This window comes from Scylla paramamosain, chromosome 5, assembly GCF_035594125.1.
Source record: "Scylla paramamosain isolate STU-SP2022 chromosome 5, ASM3559412v1, whole genome shotgun sequence".
NCBI lineage: Eukaryota > Metazoa > Arthropoda > Malacostraca > Decapoda > Portunidae > Scylla > Scylla paramamosain.
Window position 1 is genome coordinate 9,251,692 of NC_087155.1, and position 15,000 is coordinate 9,266,691.

General features: G+C 42.1%; 1 protein-coding gene across 1 annotated transcript in view; it reads right to left on the reverse strand.

Moving 5' to 3' along the window:
• Positions 1–11,854, reverse strand: part of LOC135100497 (segmentation protein even-skipped-like) — a 25,862-nt gene extending 14,008 nt beyond the window's left edge. Inside the window, exons 1-2 of the mRNA XM_064003466.1 lie at positions 10,418–11,854; positions 6,119–6,235 (exon numbers count right to left, since the gene is read on the reverse strand). Of these exons, the coding sequence (XP_063859536.1) occupies positions 6,119–6,235; positions 10,418–10,595 (295 nt within the window). The 5' untranslated portion in view covers positions 10,596–11,854. The remainder of the gene's footprint in view (positions 1–6,118; positions 6,236–10,417) is intronic.
• Between the last annotated feature and the right edge of the window lie 3,146 nt (positions 11,855–15,000).

Below are 15,000 nucleotides of genomic sequence, written 5' to 3' on the forward strand. Positions count from 1 at the left end.
GAGAGAGAGAGAGAGAGAGAGAGAGAGAGAGAGAGAGAGAGAGAGAGAGAGAGAGAGAGAGAGAGAGAGAGAGAGAGAGAGAGAGAGAGAGAGAGAGAGAGAGAGAGAGAGAAAGCCACATAATTTGTTCACCGCTCACTGCAATAATTTTGTTGCAGAAAGGAAAGGATGCTACGAGATAATAATAACTGTCACTATCAGTTCTGCATTACTGTGTTGATAGGAAAAGTTATATTAGTATGTTTGAAAAGAAAATGTTATGTTATCAGATGGTATGAAATGTTTCTTTCTGTCAATAAATGCTTAAGTCGAAGATCTTTTTTTTTCTTTAGGAGAGCAAATATCAAGAATTCCTTGAAGCCGTTTTGTCCGCCACCACACGTGGATTCACCGAGATGATGCAATATGCCATTTTTCTTGCTCAGTGTAGTACACACGGTACAATTAGAAAATTATATTGTATCGATATCATGTCGTAGTATCTCGCATTGTATACAAATTTTAAGAAGGTTCTGGATGCGTGACTAACACCGGAACTAACATTTTTTTATATTTTTTTATTATCTAGTGGTGACGCAGAGGTTTCCTGGATCTCTAAGAATGTGACGCGTCTGAGCCTGTAACCTTCAGCAGAGTGAGACAAAGGAGACATTGCTTTAACTTGCTTGTTACTATTGTTTACACTTCAGAGTGTTTCGGAAATAATAATGTCATCGTGAAATAAACCTTTTGTACTATTAATGACAAATTTTCATATCGCATACCAAACTTGCGATTTTATAGGAGACGAGTTTGATATCAGAAAAAAAAAAAAATCGTTTTCTTTCTACTGTGATAAATGTGTGGGATGGACAACGTGGGAAGCTGGGGATCTTTGCTTCAGTCGTCTGTGTGCGTGCGGTGTACACGTGTATGAATGCCGAACCAAATAAAACTTAGCCATCAGTAAAACTTGTTATAATCGTCCCAGAGCATAAACCTGTATGTTATTATTATTATTATTATTATTATTATTATTATTATTATTATTATTATTATTATTATTACTATTATCATTATTATTATTATTATTATTATTATTATTATTATTATTATTATTATTATTATTATTACTATTATCATTATTATTACTATTATTATTATTATTATTATTATTATTATTATTATTATTATTATTATTATTTTAATTTTTGTTTGGAGCAGTGGTCTTGTGTCAATGAATATGATTAAGTTTTTTTAGAAAGTACTGCTGCAACTATTTTGTCACAAGAGAATCCGAAATCAGTCGTTAAAAATTTGAGTAAAATAATTGCAAGCGAAAGCAGGACACCAGTGTTTCGTTGCAGAGTGTGGGTCTTTTTGTGACGACGAGAAACGACCAACCTTCCCTCAGCAGGAATATGTAGCCCTGTGCCAGTCTTCTTGTATGCAAAGAACGAAAGGAGGAAAAACAAGGAGGAAAAAAAAAAAAAAAGAAAAAGAAAAAAGAGAATGAAAGTAAACAACAACAACAACAACAACAGCAGCAACAAGCAGTAATAGGCGTGGCTACATTCTACACGCCTCCTCTCACGTCGCCCATAAGGCACCCAGGAGCACCTGCCTGGCACACAAGCCTCACTTTTTATAATCTACGAGCAGCTCAAGCCTCATCAAAAGCATCGTGAGCGCGCCATAATGTCCTCCACATAAACGCAATAATTTCTCGTCGGCACTCACCATCACCACGACTCCTGGACCCACGGTGGATTATAAATGGTAGACAAACAGCCGCACTCAGTATAACCCCATTGGTTCTGAGACGCTCACGGCCGTTCATAAACCCTGGAGGGGCGAGGCAGGGAGGGAGAGGACGGCGGAGTGATGCACGGGGCCCATTACCTCGGCGGACGTGTGGCCCTCCGCAGGGTGTTTACACATGACTTACGGTGTTGCTCTTCGCGCCGACTAATGCACCTTGATAAATGCACTCATGACTGTAGCAAAGTGAGGATGTTTGCGCCACTCGCGGGTAGCTTTTGGCGGCACTCCAGGGGCGGGATGACGGGTTTATGGGCGGCATGAGCACCACGCCACGCTAAGGGCGGTAACGCGGCTCCGGTATTGGTAAACTTCCTCTTCGCCTCAAACGATAATTACTCCCAGTGAGGTCTAAAGCACTGTTCAGGGGGTGCTGTGAACTTATCATTAAACCCAGCTGTGACCTCACTGAACGTTTCCCTTTGTGTCTCACAACACAAGGGGGTAGTCACAGCCTGCCCTCTAAAGACAACTCTCTTCCTCCACACAAAACTACAAGCACCTAATAACACACACACCCTTCACTCCAAAAAAATTTTAAAATCATGGCGACTCCTACACCAGCCTCGGAGTCCCCATCTGGGGAGGGGACCATAAATGTCCCCAGGTCGGACTGCCTTTCCGTCGACGACCCTAAGTGTCTTGACACCCCCCTCAACTTTTTCTTCATTAACTTCTGCAACATTCGCGGTCTAAGATCTAATTTTCAATCTGTAGAACACCACCTCTCCTCTTCTAAACCTCATCTTCTTTTCCTCACTGAAACTCAGGTGTCTGAGGCAACTGACAGTAGCCCCTTTTCTGTTCCCTCCTACTTTCTCTATCCTCATTTTCGATCCAAAGCTGGATGCTGCGTTTATGTGCGCAATGACTTAACCTGCTCTCGTGCCCACGCTCTTGAATCTTCCGAGTTTTCCACCATCTGGCTACGACTACAGAGTCATTCTCATACTAAATTTATCTGTGCTGTATACCTCTCTCCTAACTCCTCTGACTATAAGAAATTCTTTGACTACTTAACTTCCAAAGTGGAGCACATTCTGACCCTCTTCCCTTTTGCAGAGATCTCCATTCTTGGAGACTTCAATGTTCACCACCAGCTTTGGCTTTCCTCTCCCTTCACTGACCATCCTGGTGAACTAGCCTACAACTTTGCTATCCTCCATGACCTAGAGCAATTGGTGCAACACCCTACTCGTATTCCTGACCGTCTTGGAGATACGCCCAACATTCTTGACCTTTTCCTGACCTCTAATCCTTCTGCTTATGCTGTCACCCTTTCTTCTCCGTTGGGCTCCTCCGATCACAATCTCATATCTTTATCTTGTCCTATCACTCCAATCCCTCCTCAGGATCCCCTAAGCGAAGGTGCCTCTGGCGTTTTGCCTCTGCTAGTTGGGGGGACCTGAGGCGGTATTTTGCTGATTTTCCTTGGAATGACTACTGCTTCCGTGTCAGAGACCCGTCTTTGTGTGCTGAGCGCATAACAGAGGTGATAGTGTCTGGCATGGAGGCGTACATTCCTCACTCTTTTTCTCGTCCTAAACCTTCTAAACCTTGGTTTAACACAGCTTGTTCTCGTGCTATACATGATAGAGAGGTGGCCCACAAAAGGTACTTAAGCCTTCCTTCACCAGAATCTCATGCACTTTATATTTCTGCCCGGAACCATGCCAAGTCTGTTCTCCAACTAGCCAAAAACTCCTTCATTAACAGAAAATGTCAAAACCTTTCAAGATCTAACTCCCCTCGTGATTTCTGGCATCTAGCCAAAAATATCTCCAATAACTTTGCTTCTTCTTCTTTCCCTCCTCTACTTCAACCAGATGGCACCACTGCTATCACATCTATTTCTAAAGCTGAACTCTTTGCTCAAACCTTTGCTAAAAACTCTACCTTGGACGATTCTGGGCTTGTTCCTCCCTCTCCTCCACCCTCTGACTACTTCATGCCTCGTATTAAAATTCTTCGTAATGATGTTTTCCATGCCCTCGCTGGCCTAAACCCTCAGAAGGCTTATGGACCTGATGGGGTCCCTCCTATTGTTCTCCGAAACTGTGCCTCCGTGCTTGCACCTTGCCTAGTCAAACTCTTTCAGCTCTGTCTGTCAACATCTACCTTTCCTTCTTGCTGGAAGTTTGCCTACATTCAACCTGTTCCTAAAAAGGGTGACCGCTCTAATCCCTCAAACTACCGTCCTATTGCTTTAATTTCCTGCTTATCTAAAGTTTTTGAATCTATCCTCAACAGGAAGATTCTTAAACATCTATCACTTCACAACCTTCTATCTGATCGCCAGTATGGGTTCCGTCAAGGCCGCTCGACTGGTGATCTTCTGGCTTTCCTTACTGAGTCTTGGTCATCCTCTTTTAGAGACTTTGGTGAAACTTTTGCTGTTGCCTTGGACATATCAAAAGCCTTTGATAGAGTCTGGCACAAAGCTTTGATTTCCAAACTACCCTCCTACGGTTTCTATCCTTCTCTCTGTAACTTCATCTCAAGTTTCCTTTCTGACCGTTCTATTGCTGCTGTGGTAGACGGTCACTGTTCTTCTCCTAAATCTATTAACAGTGGTGTTCCTCAGGGTTCTGTCCTGTCACCCACTCTCTTCTTATTATTCATTAATGATCTTCTAAAACAAACTTCTTGTCCTATCCACTCCTATGCTGATGATACCACCCTGCACTTTTCCACGTCTTTTCATAGACGTCCAACCCTTCAGGAGGTAAACATATCACGCAGGGAAGCCACAGAACGCCTGACTTCTGATCTTTCTAAAATTTCTGATTGGGGCAGAGCAAACTTGGTATTGTTCAATGCCTCAAAAACTCAATTCCTCCATCTATCAACTCGACACAATCTTCCAGACAACTATCCCCTCTTCTTCAATGACACTCAACTATCCCCCTCTTCTACACTGAACATCCTCGGTCTGTCCTTTACTTATAATCTGAACTGGAAACTTCATCTCATCTCTAGCTAAAACAGCTTCCATGAAGTTAGGTGTTCTGAGACGTCTCCGCCAGTTTTCTCACCCCCGCAGCTGCTAACTCTGTACAAGGGCCTTATCCGTCCATGTATGGAGTATGCTTCACATGTCTGGGGGTTCCACTCATACTGCTGTTCTAGACAGGGTGGAATCAAAAGCTTTTCGTCTCATCAACTCCTCTCCTCTAACTGACTGTCTTCAGCCTCTCTCTCACCGCCGCAATGTTGCATCTCTAGCTGTCTTCTACCGCTATTTTCATGCTAACTGCTCTTCTGATCTTGCTAACTGCATGCCTCCCCTCCTTCCGCGGCCTCGCTGCACAAGACTTTCTTCTTTCTCTCACTCCTATTCTGTCCACCTCTCTAACGCAAGAGTTAACCAGTATTCTCAATCATTCATCCCTTTCTCTGGTAAACTCTGGAACTCCTTGCCTGCTTCTGTATTTCCACCTTCCTATGACTTGAATTCCTTCAAGAGGGAGGTTTCAAGACACTTATCCACCAATTTTTGACCACTGCTTTGACCCTTTTAGGGACTGGCATTTCAGTGGGCATTTTTTTTATTAGATTTTTGTTGCCCTTGGCCAGTATCCTTCCTACATAAAAAAAAAAAAAAAAAAAAAAAAAATGCGCTAAATACACACACAGCTGATACACGACTTAAATACACTTATGCACTAAACACGAGGATGATATACGAGGTTGATGCGAATCATAATAGTAATAAAAAAAGAATGTTCCTTGGTTGAGGGGGACTAATTCTAGATATAGTGCATCAAATGAGCTAATTTTGAGGATTATGAATGCGCAGAGTGAAGTCTAAGAAAGAAAGAAAGAAAAAAAATGAGATAGTGTAGAAAAGGCTTAAAAACGGAGCATGTCCTGCATGATGATGATGGTGATGATGATGATGATGATGGTAATAGTAATAATAATAATAATAATAGTAATAGTAATAATAATAATAATAATAATAGTAATAATAGGTTCTAATTTGAAACACGGCGCACCCTATAGATGAAGAGAGAGAGAGAGAGAGAGAGAGAGAGAGAGAGAGAGAGAGAGAGAGAGAGAGAGAGAGAGAGAGAGAGAGAGAGAGAGAGAGAGAGAGAGAGAGAGAGAGAGAGAGAGAGAGAGAGAGAGAGAGAGAGAGAGAGAGAGAGAGAGAGAGAGAGAGAGAGAGAGAATACTCAAAACTTGTCAATCAATTAAGATTTAAAATAAAAGAAAAGAGAGAGAAAAAAAAAAACTAAAAAGAGAATGGGAGACTAAATACCAACACAACCTGAGTGAAGGAAATGAGCTTGGTGAAAAAAATAACATTCCTAACCTGAGGCGTCGCAGGAGGCCGGGAGAGCAGAGGGCGGCGAGGGCGGGGACGACCTTCCGCCAAGACCAGGAGGAGGAGGAAGCAGCGGGCCTGGGGACTCGGGGGACAGCGGCCGATCTGCAGGAGAAAGAAAAAAAAAGACAGTGTGGGTATAAGAAGACGATGACAAAACACAATTAAATTTAGATACTGAAGGAGAGAGAGAGAGAGAGAGAGAGAGAGAGAGAGAGAGAGAGAGAGAGAGAGAGAGAGAGAGAGAGAGAGAGAGAGAGAGAGAGATGAAAAACCGATGACAACCCAATAACATTTAAATTAATTTCATCCGTCAATCAGTAAGTGGAATATAACGAAAGTTAATTAGAATTTCTACATTGTCTGTACACGCATTTCCTTGATGGACATGAGATTCACATGATTTATCCTCTTAATGATGTAAAAACCCTGATTGACTATGAAGGGCATAAGGCAAAATTATGGAATGTGGATGTGTGGATGAAAGAAATGAAGGCGAATTAGGCGATAGATAGTGTACAAGGCAAGTTACGTGCGAGGTGGAATGAAGAAGGTACTGTACAATCACTCATTAAAGTCCCCTCCACTTCTACGTTCATCACTTAACGTTGTCAGTATAAATCGCCTGCTGTGAACCGCCCAGCCTGATTCGATTCGTCGCCGACACACATAACAACCAGTAGGAGTAAACGCGACGGTACTGGAGGGATTGGCATGATTTGTTTCGGACACGAGTCGAAGCAGGCGGTTCACAGTAGGCGATTCACACACTGGCAACGCTAAGTGTACGTGCTAGTGGAGGGGGCTGAAGAACAAGTAGGTTCGATGAGATTGGAACAAACCGATTCGGAAATAAATGTTGCATGAAAAGGAAATACTGAAAGCTACTCTCCAGGTGTTGTGGTGTTGCTTTGGCGAGGATTAGTGGCCGAGTGGTGGTGGTGTCAGCGTTGTTAATAATGGTAATAGTGGTCTGCGTGGAAGGATGTGGGGTTGAGAAAAGGTATTATTTCTCAAGGAGGGTTTGGACATTTAGATATGAAGCGATGGTTAATTATAGAATTGTTATTGTTGTTGTTGTTGTTGTTGTTGTTGTTGTTGTTGTTGTTGTTGTTGTTGTTGTTGTTGTTGTTATTATTATTATTATTATTATTATTATTATTATTATTGTTGTTATTATTATTATTATTATTATTATTATTATTATTATTATTATTATTATTATTATTATTACTATCATCATCATCATCATTACTATTAGTATTATCGTTATCATCATTATTATTATTGTTGATATCATTCTTCTTCTTCTTCTTATTATTATTATTATCATTATTATTATTATTATTATCATAATTATTATCATCGTTTGCCATCTTACCATTATCATCATCGTTACAAATACACGAGACTGACCATGCAGGGATCAGCAAAAACTAGAAAACTACAAAACAAATAACCCAAATAATCATTGTTTCCCAAAATGCTGAACAGAAAAATACGTACAAGTAAAATACAGTAGTAAGATCTTGTCACTTTTTACTGTACTCATGAAAGGGCAGCGAGTTTGGCGCAAGCATGAGTAAATTGGGAATGTATCTGGTTGGTGTGTTGGCTTTTGGTGGGCGTGTTAGGTGTGGGCTTCAGGTAATGAGAGTGAAAGTCAGTTACTTATTTAGATCAGAGTATGTGTAGGTGTTGAATTAGGTGAAGTCTTTGTATGCGGGTGTAAAGTTACCTTGTCTGCGGTGGTGGTGGTGGTGGTCGGAACGATAGAGAATAATATAGATGGTTATGTTAGTGGTGGTGGTGATTGTGGAGTTTGGTGGTGATGAAAATGATGATTATGGTCGTGTTGGTAACGGTGTGATGGTACTCATAGCTGTAATAATGACGGTGAAGATGATCGTGTGGCTACCTGCTGGTGGTGGTGATGATGAGGATAATGGTGATGCTGCTTGTACTAGTGGTGTTGGTGAGTGTAGCGAGTGGTGGCTGGCGTGTAGATGGTGAGAGGAGGAGCGAGGCAAGTGGAGTGAGTGGGTGGTAGTGATGATGTTTGATAGTGAAAGTAATGAGAGTGAATGTAAGAATGGGACACGTGGTGGTGGCGGTGATAATGAGGTAGCGACGGTAGAGTTATTGAAGCGATGGTGATAATGATGACGATAATAATAGTGAGGATGATGCTGGAAAACCGGGTAATAAGTAACGGTATCATTGTGAAAGTAGTGGTAGTGAGGATGATTGAGATATACAGTAATGGTGCTGCACAGTAGGCGAATGATGGTGAATGGTGGTGACAGCGGCGGTGATATCTGCTTTGAGGATGGTATTAGTGGTGGTGGGGGTGGTCAAGGTAAGGATGGTGAAGCGGGAAGCGGAGAAATGTATTGTGCGACCGACCTATAGCACGGACGAAGTACGAGTAACCATCACATCACCATCACCACCGCTGAGTCGACAAGCATGAGGGAGAGGGAAGATGTGGGTCGCGGTATGATCGAGGGAATGAAAAAAGTCGCTTATTTTATGCTCTAGTGATGGAGTCTTTATTCCGATATCCCTTGAAAATGCCTTGATGTTACTGTTGATGGTGTAAACGTTTCGTAATGGTTAGGGTTAATATTACTGTTGGTATTATTATTATTATACTATTGGTAGTAGTAGTAGTAGTAGTAGTAGTAGTAGTAGTAGGAGGAGGAGGAGGAGGAGGAGGAGGAGGAGGAGGAGGAGGAGGAGGAGGAGGAGGAGGAGGAGGAGGAGGAGGAGGAGTAATAACTGTAGTAGTAGTATAATTACATCGTATTGTTAACAATAGTAATAAAAATGATAATAACAACAACAACTGCAACAACAGGATAATGATAACTGATGATGATCATGATAATAATAATAATAATAATAATAATAATAATAATAATAATAATAATAATAATAATAATAACGACAATAATAATAACAATTATAGTAATGATGCTGATGATGATGAGGATGCTGCTGCTGCTGCTGATAATAATAATAATAATAATAATAATAATAATAATAATAATAATAATAATAATAAAAATAATAATAATAATAATAATAATAATTATTATTGTTATTATTATATCACTGATAATAATAATAGTAATAATAATCACAACAAATACATAAATGCGTGGATGCAAAACAAAACAAAACAAAACAAAACAAAGCAAAAAAATATAATTAATCTTAACCCCAGAGAAAAAAAAGAGCTAAACATACGCGAAAGAAATCTAGTCAGTCATAAATCCACAGTCTTACATCTTCCCGACCTGCCTTCTTTCCTTCCCTTCTGCCCCTCCGCGATGCCCTGGAGGAACGCCACCCTCCTCGCCCACACCGCGCTGTCCCGCCCCTCACACCACGGCCACGTCCCACTATTGTCATCATTATCGCTTGACAGAAGCCCTCTCACGTCTCCCTTCCACCTGTACTTCCGGTTCCTCCATCGCAATGCATCTTGACGTGTCCTCGCTACTTCTGTTTACGAACGCGAGCTATCTGTTAAAGCTTCCGCCACGGCCGCTCTTCGCCTTTCCTGAATAAGTGTTGTAAAACCAAAAAATTCGCGGTGTTTAGTATCTTATATTGCTTATTCGTTTACCATTACACTTTGTAGGGTCAAATACAGCAATATGAAATAAATGTAAATACTTTATTATAGTAAGAATTTAAAATACATATAAGGAAGCACTTCAAATCTTCCATCGAATAAATAATTATGATTGGAGCGCAGAGCTGGGAGAAATGTTTTGGTTTCCGATGGCGAGGTCGTGTCTCGTGTTACCGTCACGCGAGGGATTAGACGCGTGCGTGATGGACAGCGGTAATCACAGAACAAGCAATGAGGCCAAGTACTGCAAATACACTAAGTGTTTGTAATCGTTAGATACAAGCCTGGCTCATTTTACATAACTCTTAAGTGATTCAGCCGATGAGTCGAGAGAATATGATGCCATCAATTTTTGACTAAGGATTTTAGGGAGCTTATTATTTTATTTTTTTCTCTCTCTCCATAGGGCGGGTAAATAAGAATGATGTTCGCCGATCAGTGTTCATAAAAGGTAAGGTGATGTTTAGTTCGTAGTGTCACATGGTCACCAAAGGAAAGCACAGCACACTGGAAGAACAGCAGGACCGGCGGTAGGCGTGGCGGTGCATGACGGCGGCCCACACTGTCCATTCTTTATGGCTAACCAAAAGGCCAAAAATAACTATGCACTCTTAGTCTTGCATGACAAGATCAAATCTACCTACCTATAGGATCCATTCTGTGGGCGACGGAGGTGGGCGGTGGGTGGTGAAGGTGGTGGTGGTGATGGTGGTGGGACCCCTGCAGGAAGGCTCGCCACAAACCCTCGGGCGTTGTGGGCGTCCTATCCTCCAGCAGGGCTGCCGTGTCCTTGGCCAAGCCACCCGCGCCCAGGGAGAGCATCTTGAGGGGGCGCCTCGCTGGACATGAGATCCATAGTCATCCTGCTGTCTGGTGCAGAGCAGCCCTCGGAGGTGTGGTCTTCGGTAGCAGCGACGAAATCCCAGATTAAGCTTCACTTTGTTTCAGCAGCTCACAGTCTCATTCAACATCATTAATCAAGGAAATTAACCACCTGCTGTAAAACTGTGGCGGGTTGGAGGCGTGGGAACGGTGTGATCACGCTGGGAAGATGCTGTGCCAGACTGTCTAGCACCGACCAATTTGTCGACTGATCTGCGGCATCATTTCTCTTGCCCCTCGGGCGACCCCCGACTCGAGGTGCCGAGAGTCTGCGGCGCCGCGCATTAAATCTTTTTTTCTCTCAAAAGTTGTGGAGAGGAAGCACGATATAACACTATATGGTTATTTGTAACAATGTTTACTTTCGTGTCTATTACTTCACAAATATGTAAATGCATGTTATTGTGCTTAATATTGATGCAATAAGTGAATATTTGAAGGCCGTACCCAAGGCGATGATTGGCTGAGGACGCGTGAAGCGCAGCATCCACATTGGTGTTCTCACGCTGGAGGGACGTCCCCGCTGCTCCTCGCCCCGCGCCGGAACGCCGCCACTTACATACGTTAAATGAACGACCTACATCACGTTCATCGCGTTTCTAACAATTCCTTGGAAATACTAAAGATCTCAAATGCATAAACAAAGATTCCGCCAATCAGGTGGAGCAATCAAACAGCACATAAATAAGCAAGTTATGGACGAGGCAGCAACTCCACGCGAGGGGCGGGGCGAGAGATAAGTGGCATTATTGACATTTTTACAGCCCACGTTTGGAATGCAATTTAGGAAGGAATTGGGCAATTTGGTGGGCCGCCTATCCGGTGTATGCCTAAGCGCCCGTGATAGAACAAAATGAGGGCGCGGGACCATATTTTCCTCTGTAACAAGGCGGGAGTCCATTTCGGCGGGAGGGGAGCAGCACGAAGCAGGGAGAGAGCCAGGCGTGGGGCCAGGCCTCGGCGACGGAGGGCGGTGAGAAGCCATCAAAATGTAGTGATGTTTCGGTGACAGTAAGAAATTACTGGATGCCGAAAATGTGCTCACGCTGACGGCGAGGAAGAGAAGAATGAGTGGATGGGAAATGTGTTGATGGGCGGGATGCGTTGGGTCTATGTATTGTGAGTGGTGGAGGCGAGTTTGCGAGAAGAATGGAGATGTTGGCAGAAATATAGTTATGCATGAAACCTTACGTAAATACCAAAGATATTGGCAGAGACTGAACTGCGGAAGCAACACTGATAGACGAGATGAAAATTATTTCAAGCATTAACACACAGGGATACCAAAACCGAGTGATTATTTTGGTGTTCATTATGAATTAATCTAACTGCAGATTATACTACTTATAGCTATGAAAAAAGAAAAAACATAGATTACGTAGCTTTAGTAATAACACTAGTAAATAATTATAGTAGTCGTAGTAATAGTAGTAGTCATATTATTATTATTATTATTATTATTATTATTATTATTAGTAGTAGTAGTAGTAGTAGTAGCAGTAGCAGGAGCAGTAGCAGCAGCAGCAGCAGCAGCAGCAGCAGCAGCAGCAGCAGCAGCAGCAGTAGTAGTAGTAGTAGTAGTAGTAGTAGTAGTAGTAGTAGTAGTAGTAGTAGTAGTAGTAGTAGTAGTAGTAGTAGTAGTAGTAGTAGTAGTAGCAGCAGCAGTAGTAGTAGTAGTAGTAATAGTAGTAAAAGTAGTAATAGTAGTAGTAGTAGAAGTAAATAGCAGTTGTTGCTGTTGTATTACTAGCATTCACAACAGCAGGTGTAACAGCAGTAGCAACAAGCAGCAGCAGCAGCAGTCGTAGAAGTAGTAAAAGTAGTAATAGGATAGCGACACACTGGTCAACACCGCCCACGCAACATTCAACTCTCCAGCCACACCACATCACCTCCACCACTGCCACCCTTTCAGCACCCCTCAGCTTCCTGTCACACCAGGCGCAGCGAACCAATACCCCCCCCCTCTATAGAAACAAACCCACTCCTGCCATATCCAAGGAGGGCAGAACAATACTAACAAACACAAGTGACGAGTTCCACAGCATTCACAGCATAACCGTTTCCACAAGAGTCTGTTGGGTGTTCATCCTGCCCACCCTCCATCGCCTCCGTCGCCCACCTCGAAAACGCCGCCGGCCCGTCCTGTGTACAAGTATAATTTGACGCAGGATCAGAATAGCGCTCGTGTATCTTGGGGCTGGGTGCGAGGCGGCTTGTACCAATATAAGCGGCGATTAGTGGGCATTATGACGGGCTGGTCCTGATGGCTGAGGCAAACACAGCCCTCTCGCCTCCATTAACACTCATTAGAGCCCCTGACCCTCGACTATGCACCCGCAACACATGTACACACGCACACACAAACCTCACACTCACATTACCCATCACACCTAAACATGACACACACACACACACACACACACACACACACACACACACAGCACCAAAAGACAACCTCTCTCCTTCCCTTGCCCCAAGCCCTCACCGCCGCACTACCCACGCCTCCCTCGTAATTCACATGATCACGCAAACCTTCCACGGTCTTCACTAAATTGAATTCTCGAGCCAGGAGGTGGTAATGAATGTGTCTTTGCCGTGGGGAGGGGTTGGCGAGAGGCGGGCGTCGAACCTGGTGTTGTGGGCGGAGCAGCTGGAAGGGAGACCACCCGAGGGACCCTGCTCATTGACACCTGGCAGGTAACTGAGTCTAAATGGCACACGGAGGAGAGAATCATGTCGAACTCTGAAGAATGATGCTAAGAGAGATGAAAGAGACGGAGGAGAATAGAACTAAAGGAGCCAAGGAGAAGAGGATGTGAAGAGAGAGAGAGAAGGGACGAACGAAGGTTGATGTTTGGAGGGATGATGGAGAGAAGGAAAATAAAGGGAAGGAAGTAAGATGTGAAGGGAGGGAGGAACGGGGGGTGATGTGTTTAGAGGAATGGAGGATAGAAAGGGAATAGAAGGAAAGGAAACAAGGAGAGGAGAGTGTGAAAAGAGGAAGGAAGGAACGAGGAAAATGGACAGGACAGAGGAAGAATGAAAGTGAGTAAGGGCAAAAGGAAGAAAAAAAGAAAATGTAAGCATCTGGGAAGAACAGTGGAAGAAAAGAAGAGAATAAAACAGGAATAAAATGATATGAAAAAGGGAGGAAAAAAAAGAAAAGACAGAGGAAAAGCAGAGGGAAAAAATAAGTAAAAAGAGAAAAGGAACAAAGATGAAGAATGCACATATAACAGTAAAAAGAAAGAAGGAAAGGAATGAAGGACAGCAAGAAAAGGAAAGAAATGAAGACGAAGAATGTGGGAAGAACAGAAGAAAAGGAAGAAGGTAAGGAGTGGAGAACATAAAAAAAGCGGAAGAAAGAAAAAGTGCGAAGAGAAAAAATGAGCGAAAGGGATGGAAAGAAGTGAAAATTCAAAGAGCTTGTGAAATATGAGACAGAAGCAAAAGACATGAATGATAAATAATGAAAAGAGACTACACGTAATGTCCTCAGCACAATAAATCTAGTTGAATAAGATGAAATACTTGAATAAATACAAATAACGTACAATAAAGAAACAATGTGAAGTGCAAATGGTGGAAGGAGAAGGAAAGAAAAGGGAAAAAACAAAGATGTAAATTAAAACTAAATACTATAATAATGATGAAATTTTTACAAGGATAGGAGGAGGAGGAGGAGGAGGAGGAGGAGGAGGAGGAGGAGGAGGAGGAGGAGGAAGACGCCGCCGCTGACGACGACGACGTAAGGGTACAAAACTGGAAGTGAGAAAGATGGGCACGAAAAAAAAAAAAAAAAAAAATAATAATAATAAAAGAGGAAGAACAACAACAGACAAGGCGTGAATGAAGAAACTAAATAGGGACTAGGAAGGGAAAGAGAACAACTACTTAAAGGAGTTAGTGGAAGAGAAATAAAAGGAGGAGCAAAGAGGATGATGAGTGGGTGTGACTGAGTCTGATGCAATGTGTGTTTATTCAATGATATTTTATGACCAGGTGAAAACGTGTGTGTGTGTGTGTGTGTGTGTGTGTGTGTGTGTGTGTGTGTGTGTGTGTGTTGTGTATATATATATATATATATATATATATATATATATATATATATATATATATATATATATTATATATATATATATATATATATATATATATATATATATATATATATATATATATATAAAAGAATGAAATCACTACTACTACTACTACTACTACTACTACTACTACTACTACTACTACTACTACTACTATTATTATTATTATTATTATTATTATTATTATTATCATTATTATTAATACTATTATCATTATTCCATTCTAACCATTCTTTCATGCA